Source organism: Sorex fumeus, unplaced genomic scaffold (genome assembly GCF_029834395.1).
Source record: "Sorex fumeus unplaced genomic scaffold, SorFum_2.1 ptg000072l, whole genome shotgun sequence".
Classification (NCBI taxonomy): domain Eukaryota; kingdom Metazoa; phylum Chordata; class Mammalia; order Eulipotyphla; family Soricidae; genus Sorex; species Sorex fumeus.
The window spans coordinates 48,655,396-48,670,795 of record NW_026606129.1 but is presented as its reverse complement, the minus strand read 5'-3'; the positions used below and the strand labels follow the sequence as shown (position 1 = coordinate 48,670,795).

At 51.2% G+C, this 15,400-nt stretch overlaps 1 protein-coding gene across 1 annotated transcript; it reads left to right on the top strand.

Moving 5' to 3' along the window:
• The first annotated feature begins 3,426 nt into the window (after window positions 1-3,426).
• Window positions 3,427-15,065, top strand: ELP6 (elongator acetyltransferase complex subunit 6). Its single transcript, XM_056129166.1, has 7 exons — window positions 3,427-3,571; window positions 5,371-5,449; window positions 7,450-7,520; window positions 10,258-10,379; window positions 11,607-11,808; window positions 12,498-12,644; window positions 14,382-15,065. Exons 1-7 carry the CDS (start codon window positions 3,518-3,520, stop codon window positions 14,505-14,507), a joined length of 801 nt encoding a protein of 266 aa, XP_055985141.1. The 5' UTR covers window positions 3,427-3,517; the 3' UTR covers window positions 14,508-15,065.
• Window positions 15,066-15,400: the final 335 nt, after the last annotated feature.

The following is a 15,400-nucleotide window of genomic DNA, read 5'->3' as shown; positions in this document are numbered from 1 at the left end:
GTATTGTATCTCTGGCCCCTGTTTCTTTCCTTTTATCGATATAGGTGACCCCGAAACATCCCATTCTTAACTGGAGGATCAAAGTAACTTTGTTCAGAGAAGATGGCTGATTCCCAGCCACGTACAGAGCTTCAGATTACTGATCACATCCGATTCTGTCTTAACTGTGGCAGGTTAAGTTTCCATGGAAACGTGGATCCATTTGGCAGTGCCAAGTGGATGCTACACATATTCTTTTGTCACATTCTATTCTTACACTGAACCTATCAAAGCACTGCTTAATTTAACTTTCACTTGAACTTCTCCTCCACCGCCCAAACCTTTCCTTGGTGACGGTCCCCAGAGTCCCACTGGAGAGCTGTCTCCTTTACTGAAGTCAATCAATGAACTCACCTTTGTTGAATTACAGTTTTGTCCCTAGGGAGTCTGCAGCTGATTATTGAGCTAGAACAAAACTACATATGGTAAATGAGTTATAAATGCTATTAAAAACAAACAAAACGCAGGAAAAAGAGTAAGAAATGTTGGGGAAGCAGCAGTTTGCTTCTAGCGGTGCTGGGGAAGGTCTCCCTGATAAAGTAACATCTGAGCAAAGTCCTGTAGAAGAAGGCAGGGGATTTTCTCTTTTTGGGGGGTGTGTGTGGGAGTAGGGCTTATAGATTTGGGCCAGACCCTGCAGTACTCCGGGACTATCCCCTGGATCTTTTTCAGGAATGACTCTTAGAGGTGCACAGGAGACTATATAGGTCCTGGGATGAAACTGGACTCAGCACATGCCAGACAAACAATTACCTGAGGTACTATCATCTCTCTTACCTAAAGGTTGGGAGACTTTACAGTAGGCTGAGTGCTTGGGAAAAGAACACTGCACAAAGTAGGGTACAGTTAGTGCAAAGATCCTGGAGGGAGCATGCTTTTTTCCTACTGAGCACACAGTGACCACCTTTTTCATCCGAAAACCACCCAGAAGTTCCTCCCTCATTTTAATTTTGGGTTTTTTTTTGAAGTGGCCACATCCAGTGATGCTCAAGGTTGCACCTGGCTTAGTGTAGGATAATGTTGGTTTGCCCTTCCTCCCTGGCCGCTGGGAACTTGTGTTGGTTGACTACCCCCCAACCTGTCAATTACCTTTGTCTTCTGATCAGACTCTGATTTGTAAATATTGTCTTTCTCTTCTCCTTAATTTTTTTTGCATGGTTAGTTATTTCAGAGCAATTGCTTTTTGTATGGATATAGGAAGTTAGTTAAAAAGACAAGCCTGTGGGGGCTGGAGCGATAGAACAGTGGGTAGGGGGTTTGCCTTGCATGTTGCCGACCCAGGTTCGATTCCCAGCATCCCATATGGTTCCCTGAGCACCGCCAGGAGTGATTCCTGAGTGCAGAGCCAGGAGTAACCCCTGTGCAAAGCCGGGTGTGACCCAAAAAGAAAAAAAAAAAAGACAAGCCTGTGGCTTGGGAGTTGATTGACTCCAGATAATATTACCTCCTGGACATCTGATCTCTCGACTTAAGCCTCAGTTGCCCTTACTTCCCAGATCCCCAAAAGCAAGGTCTTGATGAGGGACTGGATGGACCCAGGGCAAATGGTGAGCTATGAGCTACCCTGGCCATCGAAACGGGCCTGGCCAAAGTGCCCTAATGCTTAACTCTAAGTTAAGTGCTTGGTCATGAACAAATTCTGTCATGATCCAAAAAGCAATAACTAGATTTGGACCCTGCTGGGGTTAGGAATGATTGATCTGGCCTGAGCACTATAGTCTGAGTCTGTGGTAAGATGTCCCCAGGAGAGTCACCCTACAAGCCTAAAAGTGACTATTACTATGTCCATATAGAATGATAAATATTAGGAAGGAGAATTAAAGTTGCTAATTAAGTTGCAGGCTGGAGCAATAGCACAGCGGGTAGGACGTTTGCCTTGCACGCAGCCAACATGGCTGATGCGAGTTCGATTCCTCTGCCCCTCTCAGAGAGCCCGGCAAGCTACCGAGAGTATCTCACCCTGACGGCAGAGCCTGGCAAGCTACCCGTGATGTATTCAATATGCCAAACACAGTAACAACAAGTCTCATGAAAGAGACGTTACTGGGCCCGCTCGACCAAATCGATGAACAACGGGAGGACCGTGATCTGTGAATTAAGTTGCAGATCTAAGGAGATGAGAACACACCTTAAGGGCTGTTTTGCTTGTGTGGGCTGCAGTTGGTCGGGAAGATTGGAAAACATTTTTTATCACATGGGGAGGCATTGTTGGGGTGTCCTGGTGAAGGATAAAAAGAGGGGCTGCGGGAGAAAGAGTTGGATAGTTGAAATGGATTCTTGGATGGATTGATTAATGGATTGATTGAAGGAGAGGGGTTTGAAGGAGAGAAGAAAAAGGAGAGACAGCAGAGATAGAAATGGATACAGTGGGAAGAAAGAATTGTGCAGTTAGAGAGAGACACATGCACAGAGGAGTGGAGAGAGCTGGGAGAGATGAGATTGAATAAATGGCAACTAATCAGCAACCAGTTTCAGTTTGGCCCTCGCTCTTCCTTTGTACGTCCAGGGCAACAGCCCTCCAGGGTGGAGAAAGTGGGCAGTGAGAGAGCTGCCCAGAGGGCCCATGAACATCCTTTCACTTGTAATCCCCGGGCACAAGGGGTTTACACAACCCACGAGAGAGCGAGATATGTTTTTACAGCTCAGAACTCGAGGACTACTGCCTGGTAATGCTCGGGGGATCATATAGGATGCCAGGAATGGAATCCGGGTTTAAGCGAGCAGCAAAACGCTCTAGCCACTGTACTATCTCTTTGGCCCCATTGTTCCCTTATCTTGCTTTACAAAAATACACAAACACATTGTATTTGATGTGGGAGTGACTAGGGGGCTCCCAAGCGGTGCTCAGAAGCTTGAGACCACTGACGTTTCGGCCTGGCTATGCTCTGCGGCTTCTTCGGCTGTGCTGGGAGGCACCAGGGCTACTCAGGCGAGAACTTGGAAGCACCGGCCTGTGGAGCTCAAGATCTCCAAATACCAACTATGCACGCCAGACCCTCCAGCTGCCTCCTAGGCACTCTTGTCTTGCTTTGGTTTTTCTCCACCGTACGTTTTAACGTGCGATCCTGTGTTTATTGCACTTGGTTTCTTCTTTTCGGCCCATCCAGGTTGTCTCCTTAACCTCTGCAGCATGAGCTTCTAGTCGCTTTAGACACAGCGAGCGCTTGACCTGTTACGTGCACAGGATGGACTGTTCTGGCAGGCCCGAGGAGGCACAGAGAAGGGAAGGAGGGAGGCAAAAGTAGCGCACAACCTTCCGTTCCGAGTCTGGGAACGGAAACAACATCTCGGGACCGCCCACGAGCGTCGCTCCCCATCACCCGGGCTTCTGCGCGTGCGTGCGCAGCGGCCCGTTCAAGCGTCCTCCTGATTGGCTGCGGGTGAGCGGGGCTGCGCCTGCGCGCTCCAGGGCTGTAACTGCTGGCTTTCCAGCCTCCGCCAGCGCCGCTGCTTCCCGCTTCTGTTCCCGAAGCTCAGAATGTTCCCGGAACTCAATAACCTCCTCGACACCGCTCCCGACAGGCCGGAGCAGGTGAGCCGTGGCACGGCCGGCAGAGGGCGGCTTCCGGAGCGTGGGGACGGAACACGCGCAGCCCCGTGGAGCCGACAGGGCACTCTCGGGCGCCTGGGAATTGTAGTCCGGGGGCGTGCTGGGTCTCCTGGGCCCTGTGTGCCCTGAAAAATCCCCAGCTCTCCGGCCTAGCCTAGCGGGCTAGAGCGCATTGCATTGCATGCAGGAGGCCCGGGTTGGAATCCCAGCACCGCCGGGATTGGCGCAAAAGGAAATAAATCCCCAGGAATCCGGTCCCACTCTTGGCTTGGCTTATGGTCACAGACAAGAGGACTCGAGCCCCATGTGTGCTCACCCACAGGAGTGTGTTGTGTGTGGCGGGAGTGGGGTGGGTTGGTAGTGATTGGGTTCCTGGCCCTCCAGGAGGTGGTTGGCAAAGGGAGTTGAGTTTTTTGGTTGTGTGTCTGTGTGTGTTTCTGTGTGTTTTATCATTCTCAGGACTGTGTTGGGGACACAGTCTGTTCGCTCCATCCTCCATCCAGCACAACAGGGACATCTCCGAACTTTTCGCTCTTAAGCCAGGGTGCTTTACCTAGCGCATTTTATAACCTTTGTGTTCCTTATGGAGATGCAGTTCCTCCAAGCTGCCAGGAAGATACTCTGTAATGTCCCAACCCAATCCCTGTACCCCCACCAGCCAGGCAAACTGTAGGTTTCAGTACATTCTTAGTGGAGTTTAGCGGTCCAGCAGTTCTCCTCTGCCCAGGTCTCAGATGATGCCACTTACCTTGCCAACTACTGTGCTTCCAAACTTGGCGCCTTCATCTTGGCTGCAAAGTAGGAAGCTGGAAGTGGGCACTGGGAAATGACAGCCCTGGAGGATGACCCTCCAATATGATGTTTTATAAATGGAAGGAAATTGCAACAACACAGGTGGCACGTCTGGCCCTCCTTGATCCTGAATTGTCATGCCACTCTTAGGGACCATTCATCAAAGGTCAGTGAAGCCAGGCACATGGAGACTATCTTTTTTTCATTTCTGTTTTTGGTGGGAGGGTTGGGGCCACACCCAGCAGTGCTCAGGGCTTACTCCTGGCTCTGTGCTCAGGGATCACTCCTTGTGGTGGTGCTCATGGTGATCATGTGGTACTGGTGATGCATGCAAGGCAAGCACCTTACCCACTGTGCTCTCTCTTCGGCCCCCAAGAGAAGAGATTTTAGTGTCTAGGTTGTTTTTTGATTGTTTTATTTTTATTGTCTTTTGAGCAGTGCTCAGTTTTTTACAGCTGTGCTTGAGTGACCATGTGATGCCGGGGATTGAACCTGGACCTCCCACATGTAAAGCCTACACTCCAACTACTGAACAGTCTTTCCTGCCCTTTCCCGGCCACACACACTTTTTTTTTGTGGGTGGCAGAGGAAGGTACCACTGATGGTAGTCGTATAGCCAGGGGACACTCCAGGTAATTCTTTGGTCCGATGGATCCATGGATCAAACCTGGGGCTTAGCTCATATGTTCTTCCACTTAAGCTATATCTCTGGCCTCTTATTCTTTGTTTGCTTTGAAACGGCAGCTGAGGGTTTTTTTTTTTTTTTTGGCCTGTCTGAGTGACATAATAATAATCACATTTCAAGTGTGAATTTTTCTAAGATTCTTTGTTTTTTGGGTGGAGGAGAGGTAAGACAGCATACATCTAATTAAAACTCTATCTTCACCAAGTGCAGAAGTTTGGGTTGGACCTCATCTGCTAGATTTCCATTCAGCTGATCTCTTAGCAAAGTACCTGCCTCACTTTTAAAAATTCCTCTTCACTTGAAGGGGCGGCTGACTCTCCTCTGTGATGCCAGGACAGATGGCAGTTTCCTCGTGCACCACTTCCTCTCCTTCTACCTCAAAGGTAAGGGAATACTGAAGCTGTGGGAGAAGAATATGCAGGAAGGCCCTGTTCCAGGAAGCCAGGGGAACGATGTTAAGCTGTTAGAGCTTTGGTGTTTGGGAGCCACAGGGTTCTGGATGCGGCGAGAGACTTTTGGGCTGGCTCCTTCCTTGCCAGCCCTGTGGGCAGGTGCTCCCTGAGTGCGTGCGTGCGTGCGTGCGTGCGTGCGTGCGTGTGTGTGTGTGTGTCTCCTGTCTTCCCCTCCTACCCGCCAAGCGGGCAGCCTCATCCCTGACACCCCAGTGTGGCCTCCTTACCCTAATAATGAGTAATGAGTTGCTCCTCAGTTCTTGTTTTATTCATTAATTAATTTGTTTATTTGTATTTGAAGGTCTTCCACGCACTTGCTCAGGGCGCGATGTTGGCAGTATACCGCCAGCCAGGCCAGTTCAGGGCTTGTCCCAGCAGTGCAGTGCTGCTCAGGCCTCGGACTGCTGGGGGTCACCAAGGCTAAGGCCAGGGCTGGGGGCCATGCGAGGCTGGGCTTGACCTGGCTCCTCGCATATGCCAGCCATTACTCTAAGGTTTTGGGCCATTTCCTCGCCCTCCTTTGGTATTTGTTGTTGTTATTTGAGTCATAGCCAGCTTGGGGTGGGGGCAGTCCCTGGCTGCTGGGGAAGGAGTGAAGCCAGGCTTCCTGCATGCAGGCAAGGGCTCCAGTTCTTTAGCTACCTCTCTGGCCCGTTTCTTGTGTATCTTGAGGTCCCTGAAATACTGAAGCTTTGCCCTGGCAGTAAATGTTCCAGAAAGACTCCAAGGAAGAAAACAGCATGGCCACTGCAGTTTACATACAGAAATAGGTTACAAGGAGAAAATGGCCAAATGAACAGAGATACTCTTCATCGATTCTTCTTCTGTGCCCGGCGATCCAGGCCAGGAGATTGGGTGGACTTCAGGCGCTATCCTTAACTGTCATCTTATTTGACAGCTTTGAAAGTGTTTTTTCCTTCTATTTTCAGGTGCTGTCATTTTAGGCTTAGAGAGGGCAAGAGAATCTCTCAGTAAATTATTAGAATTAATTATGCTCAGTAAGGTATCATTGTGTTCCCTTTATAGCCTCTTGGATCTGAGACTAGTTTATAAAGCAATTCACTGTACGCCAGCAATAGAAAATACAAGTAAGAGAAATCTAATTTTGAGAAATTCAACTGTTTCTTTACAATCAATCAAAATAAGGCATTGATAACCCATCTAATAGAAATACATTGTAGTGTCAGTGAAATAGGTACACTTATTAATATTTTAAAGGGCCGAAGTTCAATCCCCAACACTGCATATGGTTCCCAAGCCCTGCCAGGAGTGATTCCTGAGTGCAGAGCCAGGAATAAGCCCTGAGCGCTGCCAGGGCTGACCCAACTCCCCACACCCTAAAGAACATCTTAGAATCAAATTTGGCATAGTTTTGGAGGATGGTTATGAGACAGAAGGTCCCAGTTTGGGGGAGAGAGAGATAGTTTAGGGGTTAAAACACTTGCCTTGCATGCAGCCAATCCTGGTTCGATGTCTGGAACCGTGGGGGTCCTGTGAACATGGCCAGGTGTGGGCCAAAACCCAAAAGAAAAGCAAAAAATAAAATGAAAACACTCGTCTTAAATGTGGTGCCAGGAATTCGGTCCCTGGTACCACTCACATGGGCTGAGCATGGTCCTGGGAACTTTGCTCTCTAGGACCCCTGTGCTGCAACAGAGTCTGTCTTCTGGAGATGGCAGGCCCTGCAGCGAAAGTAGGCAGCCCCCAGGAATGCCACAGGCGGCCCCTGGCAAGCTCTGGTGCAAGCAGTGCAGCTCAGAACATGGCAGCTGGGCTGCAGGCTGAGGAGAGGGAAGCGGAAGAAATCATCAGATTGGCCAAGTGAGGCTGCAGGGCTCTGGATCGCGAGACTTCCTGAAGTTCTTTGATGCTCAGGGCTATGAATTGTCAGCAGGGCCTTTAATAACACATATATTAATTTTGTCTTCCAGCTCGTTGTAAAGTCTGCTTTGTGGCCCTCGCCCAGTCCTTCAGTCACTACAATATTGTGGGACAGAAGTTGGTAACTATTTCCCATGTCCTTGGGGAAGTTTCCGTGTGTGTGTGTGTGTGTGTGTGTGTGTGTGTGTGTGTGCGTGCATGCATGTGTAGGTGTGAGTGCTTGTGCATGAGGCCTGAGACTTGGGCTTCCCTGCTGGATTGTAGATAGCTTAATAATAGAGGCTTTACACAAATCTGGAGCACCCGAACCCCTTCCCTGTATGACTGCTTCTCTGCCTTTTTTATTACTTGAGTTTTTATTACTTGAGCCACATCCCTAACCCATCTCTACTCAATCTGGATCAGGTAGGAGTTTTCACGTAAGGTTTCAGGACTGAGATAGAGGAGAGATGCTTTTGTCATCCTCCCCTTGTTGTGGTGTGTCTGTATGGCTCATTAAATGCAGGCAGATGGGGATAAGATGGCTGAGAGCCTGGCCAACCTCCTGGCCTAGTCTGGGCCATTTCCCATGATCTGGGACCAGTTGGACTTTCTGGGATTTTCTTTCTATCACTTGGCCGGGAAGGGAGAGGAAACCATCAGCAGTAAATGCATTCTGGTTGGGGTCACAGAGGGGAAAATATGATTCCAAGGGTGAGAGAAGAGTAGAATCTCCTTCCCTGCCTTTGTAGAGATGCAGGACGTTCCTGTACAAAAAGGCAGCACGTGAGCTCAGAGAGCACGATCATGTCAAGAACACATGTTGTGGGGCTGGAACGATAGCACAGTGGGTAGGATGTTTGACTTGCACGCAGCTGACCTGGGTTTGATTCCCAGCATCCCTTATGGTCCTCAAGACACCGCCAGGAATAATTCCTGAGTGCATGAGCCAGGAGTAACCCCTGTGCATCGCCTGGTGTGACCCAAAAAGCAAAAAAAAGTTGCATTCCAGGTCCATGGGGAGATATCTCTGTCAGGTGTCACTGTTTCTGTATCGAAAGCTGTAGACCCTCAGGTCCCCATTGGCTCCTCCTTCTGTGAACTTTGAGAAAAGATGTGGGGAGGACTGGGCATGCAAAGTACTCAAGCAAAGGCTCCCAGACTTATTTGGCCTGTCTCCTTCTTATTCGAAAAATATCCCTCAAATCTGCCTTCTTTTAGGGGGTGAGAATCAGGGGTCACACCCTGTGATAGGGTTACTCACAGGGTTACTCTTGGCTGTGCACTCAGGAATCGTTCCTATTAGCAGAAGGAACCAAATGGGGTGCAGGATCAACCCTGGGTTGGCTGCATGCAAGGTAAGTGTCCTACCCAATATATTATTGTTCTAGTCCCAGATTGGCGTTCTTTTAAGCAAGTAAAAATTTATTTGCCCAGTTCCATTGTAGCTAGTCATACTGCTCCCCTGAACTGTTCTAGTACCTCAGAGGAGTGGTGATATCACCCACTCTGGGTAACACACTCTGGAATGTGATACTTGCAGTAGAAGAGTAATCCTCCTCCTGTTGTACCTCTGTACTAATAGTAATAGAAGGGAAACGAGCAAGAGCAAAGGTGATCGGGAGTCTTCGTCAGGGAGCTGCAGCTCATGTACTTTGGAGCATGGACAGGCAAGTCAGATCAGGTCTCATCCATGACTCTAAAGCTCCCTGGGGCTGTTTCTGCACAGATTGTAGACTCTTCCCATGGGAATTCATGCTCCTGGGCCCAGTGCCTCAAACAAACCAACCTGGGTTAGATGAGAGTTTGTTAACCCCTGCTGTGCATCACAAGCAATTATAGATGGTTTTTCATGGCCCATGCAACTGGTTCTGGTTCTGGAGTGGGTCCGTGGGTCTGCATTTATTTATGTATCTGTTTGTTTTGGTGGTTTGGGGCCATACCTGGCAGTATTAGGACTTGCTCCTGGTTTTGAATTCAGGGATCACTTGGCAGCGGTCCAGGGACCATATGGGATGTCAGGGATTAAATCTGAGTTGGCTGCAGTACCCTACCTATTGTACTACCTCTCGGCCCCTCAAGAGATTCTTAGTTGCGTGGTTCATGCAAAACCATATATAGTTTCTTGTGATGTAGAGCAGGTGTTAAGCTATAATCTAACACCAGTTTGTTAGAGTTGTGTGTGTGTGTGTGTGTGTGGCAGGGCGCAGGGGGGTGGTGGCCAAGCAATGCACTCAGTTTCTTAGGGTCTACTCCAGTTCGGTGCTCTAGGTTGTTTGCTGCGGGCCGTGAAGAACCGTGGCCTCCTGGGGATTGAACCGGGGGCTCTCACATGCAGAGTTTGTACTTGGTTCCCGTGAGCTGGCTGCCATAAATACATGCATTTTAAAGTAATGCATAAAGAAATATGTACGAAATAATACTAAGAACCAGTACTGGGAATGGTAAAAATAGCATAGGGATTAAGACACTTGACTTCTATGTGCCTGACCCAGTTTGATTTCAGGTACTATATATGGTTCCTTCAAACACCCGGGGTCCACTCCTGAGCGTAGAGCAGGAGCGAGCTCTGAGCACAACTGGGCATAGCCCAAACCAACCCACTCCCCCCAACCCCCTAAAATGCAAAACCAGTACTGGATAATAATAAAAGTAAATATTTAAGCAAAAGGAGGTCGGTTTTTAAATCAAATGACAGATGTAATAGCGGATCTGCAAACAGAATGGGGTTGTGGGTGGGGGCCCCCCACGAGAAACCGTGAGTCCAGTGGGGAGGCTCCCGTCTGTAGGTGTGGGGAGCCCCACATACTCTGTGCACTACGATCACCTTCTTTGCTGGGCTCACCCTGCAGCACGCAGTGACCCTGTGTCATCTTTAGGGTATCAGCCTGACCACGGCGCGGGAACGCGGACAGCTCGTCTTCTTCGAGGGACTCAAGGCAGCGGTGGATGTCATCTTCCGGGCTCCGCAGGGAGAGCCACAGCCCCTGCAGTTTCTCAGGTCAGTGTGCGTGCGAGTGCTCGCTTCTCCAAGCTCTGCTTTGCTGTGCAAGGCGAGGAGAATGACATGCTTTCCTGTTCTCTCCAGCCCTAGCGCAGTGCACGAGCACCCACCTCTGTTCTGTTCTTGGCTCCCTCCAAGGCCAGCTCACCAAGGGCACCAGGGCTTAGCAAACAGAGTTGCAATTACAGCATACACAGAGTTGTCAGTAATAACATATTGACAACAACATGTTGTCATCAATATGTTGTACTGGAATATAGGCACCTGCATTCTTGGCTTCTCATCCCTGAGTGGTTTTGTAGCACAGAAGCCAAGTTAGAAGCCAAAACCCGCATCCCTTCGAGCCTGAAATATTTGTGCCTGACTTGGAGAACACTTGTCAGCTGCTGACTCTGGTGTCCTGCTGGGCATCGGAGCAGACCTCTCCTTCCTCCAGTGCCAGGGCGGCCTGGCACAAGCTGTGCCCTCTGTCCCCACTCTGCTCATCCTGCATGGGGCCCTGACATCTCTACCCCTCAAGTCTTCACTGTCATCCTTATTCATGGAGCTGCACCCTGGAGTGTGGCTCTGATCTTCTGGGCCCCTCACCTCTTGCAGGACACAACAGCAAGGGTTTCACTGGGCAGCTGGAGGAGACGCTGTTATGGCCCTCTGCACGTGAGGCCTAAGAGTGACTGGGCAGCTTTTTTGTTTTTGGACCATACCCAGAGATTCTCGGGGGCCACTCCTAGCTCTGTGCTTAGCTGTTACTTCTGGCAGCACTCAGGGGACCATAGGGGATGCCAGGGAACAAACCCAGGTCATCTATGTACAAGGCCATCGCCCTACCCCCTGTACTCTCTCTCTGGCCCCCGGGTAGCCTTTTATACCGCTAGGACCCCTTGGGGAGGCTTCTCCTGCCTTCCCAGTCCAGACGCTTCCAGGTGCCTTAAACACGTTAGACGCAAGACTGGCTGGCAGCGCGTAGGAGCTCAGGGTCTGTTTGGGTTTCCTGAGTCTCTCGCACAGTGCTTGGCACCTGGACAGCCTCAGGGAATAGCTGACTGAAGAACCACTTAGGTCCGTGTGCCTGAGCCTGCCTGACCTTTCCAGCCAGATCGTGACCCCTCAGCACCAGGACTGCCCACAGCTGCAGTCTTTTGCCCCACAGCCCCTTCCCAGTGCTGCTCTAGAAATGACTGTAGAGAGGGGGCAACTCTCACATCCCTTTTACCTGTGTCCCAGGGAGGGCACCGCTGGGAGCCTGCAGCCACTGTATGAGTTTGTGCAGAAGTCACTGAAGCCAGAGGCCGACGCGGACACTGCGTGGAGGTGGCCGGTGCTGCTGGTGGATGACCTCAGTGTGCTGCTGAGTCTGGGCATGGGGGCCGTATCTGTGCTGGACTTTGTCCACTACTGCAGAGCCACCGTGTGCTGGCAGCTGAAGGTACCCCTGCTCCCACATGAGACCTGGGTGCCCAGGTGGGCCCTCCAGCCCTCGCGCATTGGGGCCGCATGTATTTGTTTGGGACTGGGCTGTGTGGGGCACATTGCCAGGTTTCCGGGCAGGTCAGCATCTCTCTGAGTGTGTTTTATAGCTCAGTGGAGCTAATGGTATCAATGGCTTTAAAACCTGCAAGGTTCATCACAAATACAGATGGTAACCTGGAAAAGTTGAATAAAATCAAATTCTGGGGCACAGAGGCCACTCCAATTTCATGCTTGGTGACCTCCTGATGGTGTTTGGGGGATCCTATGGTGCCAGGAATTGAGCTTGGGGTTCCTGCATGCAGAGAGTCTACTCCAACCCTTTCAGCCATTTCCCAGGCTCCCAATATTTCACCAGTAAGAGTTCAGCCTGTGCAATAGGAATGGTTTTGCTGCCAACCTCACAGGATTCCAAGTTCGAGGAGCCCAAGAGAGCAAGGTTGGAAATACTATCGATACTGTCCTGGGGCTGTTTGGAACTAAGGTTCTGGAGCCTGCAGTGTTCCGTCCAGGGGGTGATGTTTGTGGCAGATTGGGAGTCTCTGTGGGGAGACCCTGTGCAGGGGGGGAAGTGCCGAGAGCTCCGTGCTCCTTGCACCCTGTGCTCCTCCCATTCAGAGCTTCTGTCCTTCTCTCCTGCTGCCACAGGGAAACGTCGTGGCCCTTGTGCATGACCGTGGTGACGCTGAGGATGAGGAGAACAACCTCCTGCTGAATGGCCTCTGTCACCAGAGCCACCTGGTCCTGCGAGCTGAGGGTCTGGCCACTGGCTTCTGCAGGGATGTGCACGGGCAGGTGCGTGGGGCCAGATCGGGGCCCAGTGGGCTGCCGAGAGGTCACTGGGATGATGCCGGGCCTGCTTGAGGTGTTCCTCAGTTGGTGGGGAACACTGGGGCTCTCTGATGATGCGGGCCAGGTTGGCTTCAGCCTGACCCAGATACCGGAGCACGTCTCCTGGGTTTATTGTCTTTTTCGGGCCACACCCTCCCGTGCTCAGGGCCTATTCTCACCAAGTGCTCAGAGATCACTCCAGCTAGTGATTGGGGCATCACGGAGTTCCTAGGCCTCCTGCCTGCCTGCATGGATGCAAGCACTCAGGTCTCTGAGCAGGTTGTTTGCCTCCTTCCTTTAGTGACTGAAGAGGAGATAGGCGGGAGTAGGATGCAGTACCCTGTCTCCACAGCAGAGGACGCCACTATACGAGGGCAGGATTTACTGAGAGACACAGGGGCCTGAGTGTGAATGCAGGGACACAGGTGCCTGCCTGCACATGGCTGCCCTTTGCAGAGCCCGGCCTGAGCAGAGCCCAGGAGGGAGCTCTGAGCACCTGTGGTGTGGCCCACCCACGACCCCGGTAAAGTTCGGGAAGCTGTACCCGGAATGAGGGTTGCTAGCGCCTCTGCTGAGAAGGTCAGGCCCCCGGCAGAAGCTGAGATCCTGCCTGGGAGTGAGGTCAAGTTCTCGCCTTCCCACGCCTGCCATGGCGCTCTGCCTTTGGAAACGTCTCCTGAAACCCTCTTCAATGCCTCCCCGAGGCGCCCAGTTAGCTTCCTAGCCCACACTCCAGACCCATCGTGGTGGATGAGTGCCTAGCCCAGAGCCGTTCAGAGTTGAGGGTGCCTGGTCAAGCACATCCACAAGCCAAGGGTGCTGCGTGTGGTGCCTCTGGACATAGCCCGGGAAGGTCCCGCTGGGCATTGTGTGGCCTGGGGCCACTTCCCCGCAAACATTTCAGTCAATCAGAGAGATCCGTCATCGTGATGAACATCAGCCTTTCTGACTCTCGGAACTAAAGCAACAGTTTCTTTTGTTTATTTGATTTGGGGTTGTGGTATATATTTTTTTCTTTTTTCTTTTTGGCTTTCTGGATCACACCCAGTGCTGCTCAAGGGTTACTCCTGTCTTTTCACACAGGAATTACTCCTGGCAGTGCTTGGGGAACCATATGAGTTGCTGAGGATTGAACCCAGGAGGTCTATCTTGTGCAAGGCAAACGCTCTGCCCACTATACTATCTCTTTCGGCCCCAGAAACAAGTTTCTTATATGTTTTCAAAATTAGTCCACAAGAACAAAGCACGCATAGCCAAAGTACACAGAGCAACTAAGATATTGGAAAGGATTAAAAAGACATCTACAGATGCTGAGTTTACAGATCTCCTTTCCTTTCCGCACATCTTCTGTCCAGGGTCAGTGCCACTGTGAGGGTGCAGGGGGTCCTTTGTTTCCTTTCGTTCCTGTGGGGACCACACCTGACTGCTCTGGGGACCCTGCGGTGCTGTGGATTGGATCCGAGCCTCTCACACGCTTGGCTGTGCTCTGCCTCTCAGCCATCCCCTCCTGGCACCTTTCACTTTGGCGGTCAGCTGTGTTTGGGACGTTGTCCCCTTCCCGTGTACTGAACTCACAGAGGTCTCGGGGAAGGTGCAAATGGGCATGTGGCGTTTATGTGGAGCAGGTTTCTGAGGGTGTGTGTGTGACGGGGGTGTGGGATTTGGGGTACACCACCCTCATTCTTCTCTCTGTTACTCTAGCTGAGGATCCTGTGGAGACCAACACAGACCACAGCCCAGCGGGATCGGAGCCTCACTTACCAGTACAAGATACAGGACAAGAACGTGTCCTTTTTTGCCAAAGGCATGTCCCCTGCTGTTCTTTGACCTCACTTAGGGACTACTGAAACTGCCCTGAACTGTCTGTTTTCAAAGGTTCATGATAATCAACCAAGTAGGGGTGGACGTAGACATGGGAAACTTGGAGGGGCTGGTTGCTCAGAGTAATCCGGAAATGGTGCCTTTGTTCCCCGAGTCCTGCTCAGAAAACACCGCGAGGGATCTGCCGTCCCAGCCCTCTTGAGATTCAACACTGCATGTCAAGCCCTGTGAAAAAGACCCTCAAATCCTGCCAGGCCTTGGCCCAAGTGGTGGTCTTTGATAACTGCTTCTCAGAGCCAGAGTGAGTGTGACTGCAATCTGAAGGAACATCGCCTGGCCCGAATCCCCAGTGACAAGACAGAGGGTGATGGCTACTTGCAGAGGAGGAACCACATGACCTCCCTTGGATTGTCTCCCTTCATTTTCCCCCTCATGCTGTAAAAGGTCTTTCCCCTTCCATCCATTGAGGAAGGGGATGGAGAGTGATGGGAAGCATGTAAAGGCAAGAGAGCGGGCTGTCTCCCAGGGCCTGACGTGTGCCTGCGCCCAGTGACTGGCTGTTTTGGAGAAAGGCTCTGACCCAGTTCACAGCTCTGACTTCTCCAGTCCCTAGGGGGCCTGCCTCCCCTTGATGCTCTTGATGACTGAGCCATCGGGGCCTGGCTCCGGACGGAGGTCCCATGAAGCCCCAGAAAGTGACTGGAGGGACTGTGCTTTCTGCCAGGCAGGTGGGGCCGAGGCAAGGGGGAGTGCCTCTATTCTTGAAGGTGAGTTGGTGTGTGTGGTGCTGAGGATGGACCCTAGGCCTTACGGATCTGAAGCAAGAGTGTCATTTAAAGCTCAGTGAATCTGATTTGAGAAATAAAATGAAAAAGTGACTCGTTTGCAGTGACTATGGA

Excerpts from the sequence above, each read along its gene's own strand:
- ELP6 (XM_056129166.1), top strand. The coding sequence starts at position 3,518 with ATGTTCCCGGAACTCAATAACCTCCTCGACACCGCTCCCGACAGGCCG. Across the intron at positions 7,521-10,257 it reads ATATTGTGGGACAGAAGTTG|GGTATCAGCCTGACCACGGC; the intron begins GTAACTATTTCC and ends TGTCATCTTTAG. Across the intron at positions 11,809-12,497 it reads CCGTGTGCTGGCAGCTGAAG|GGAAACGTCGTGGCCCTTGT; the intron begins GTACCCCTGCTC and ends CTGCTGCCACAG.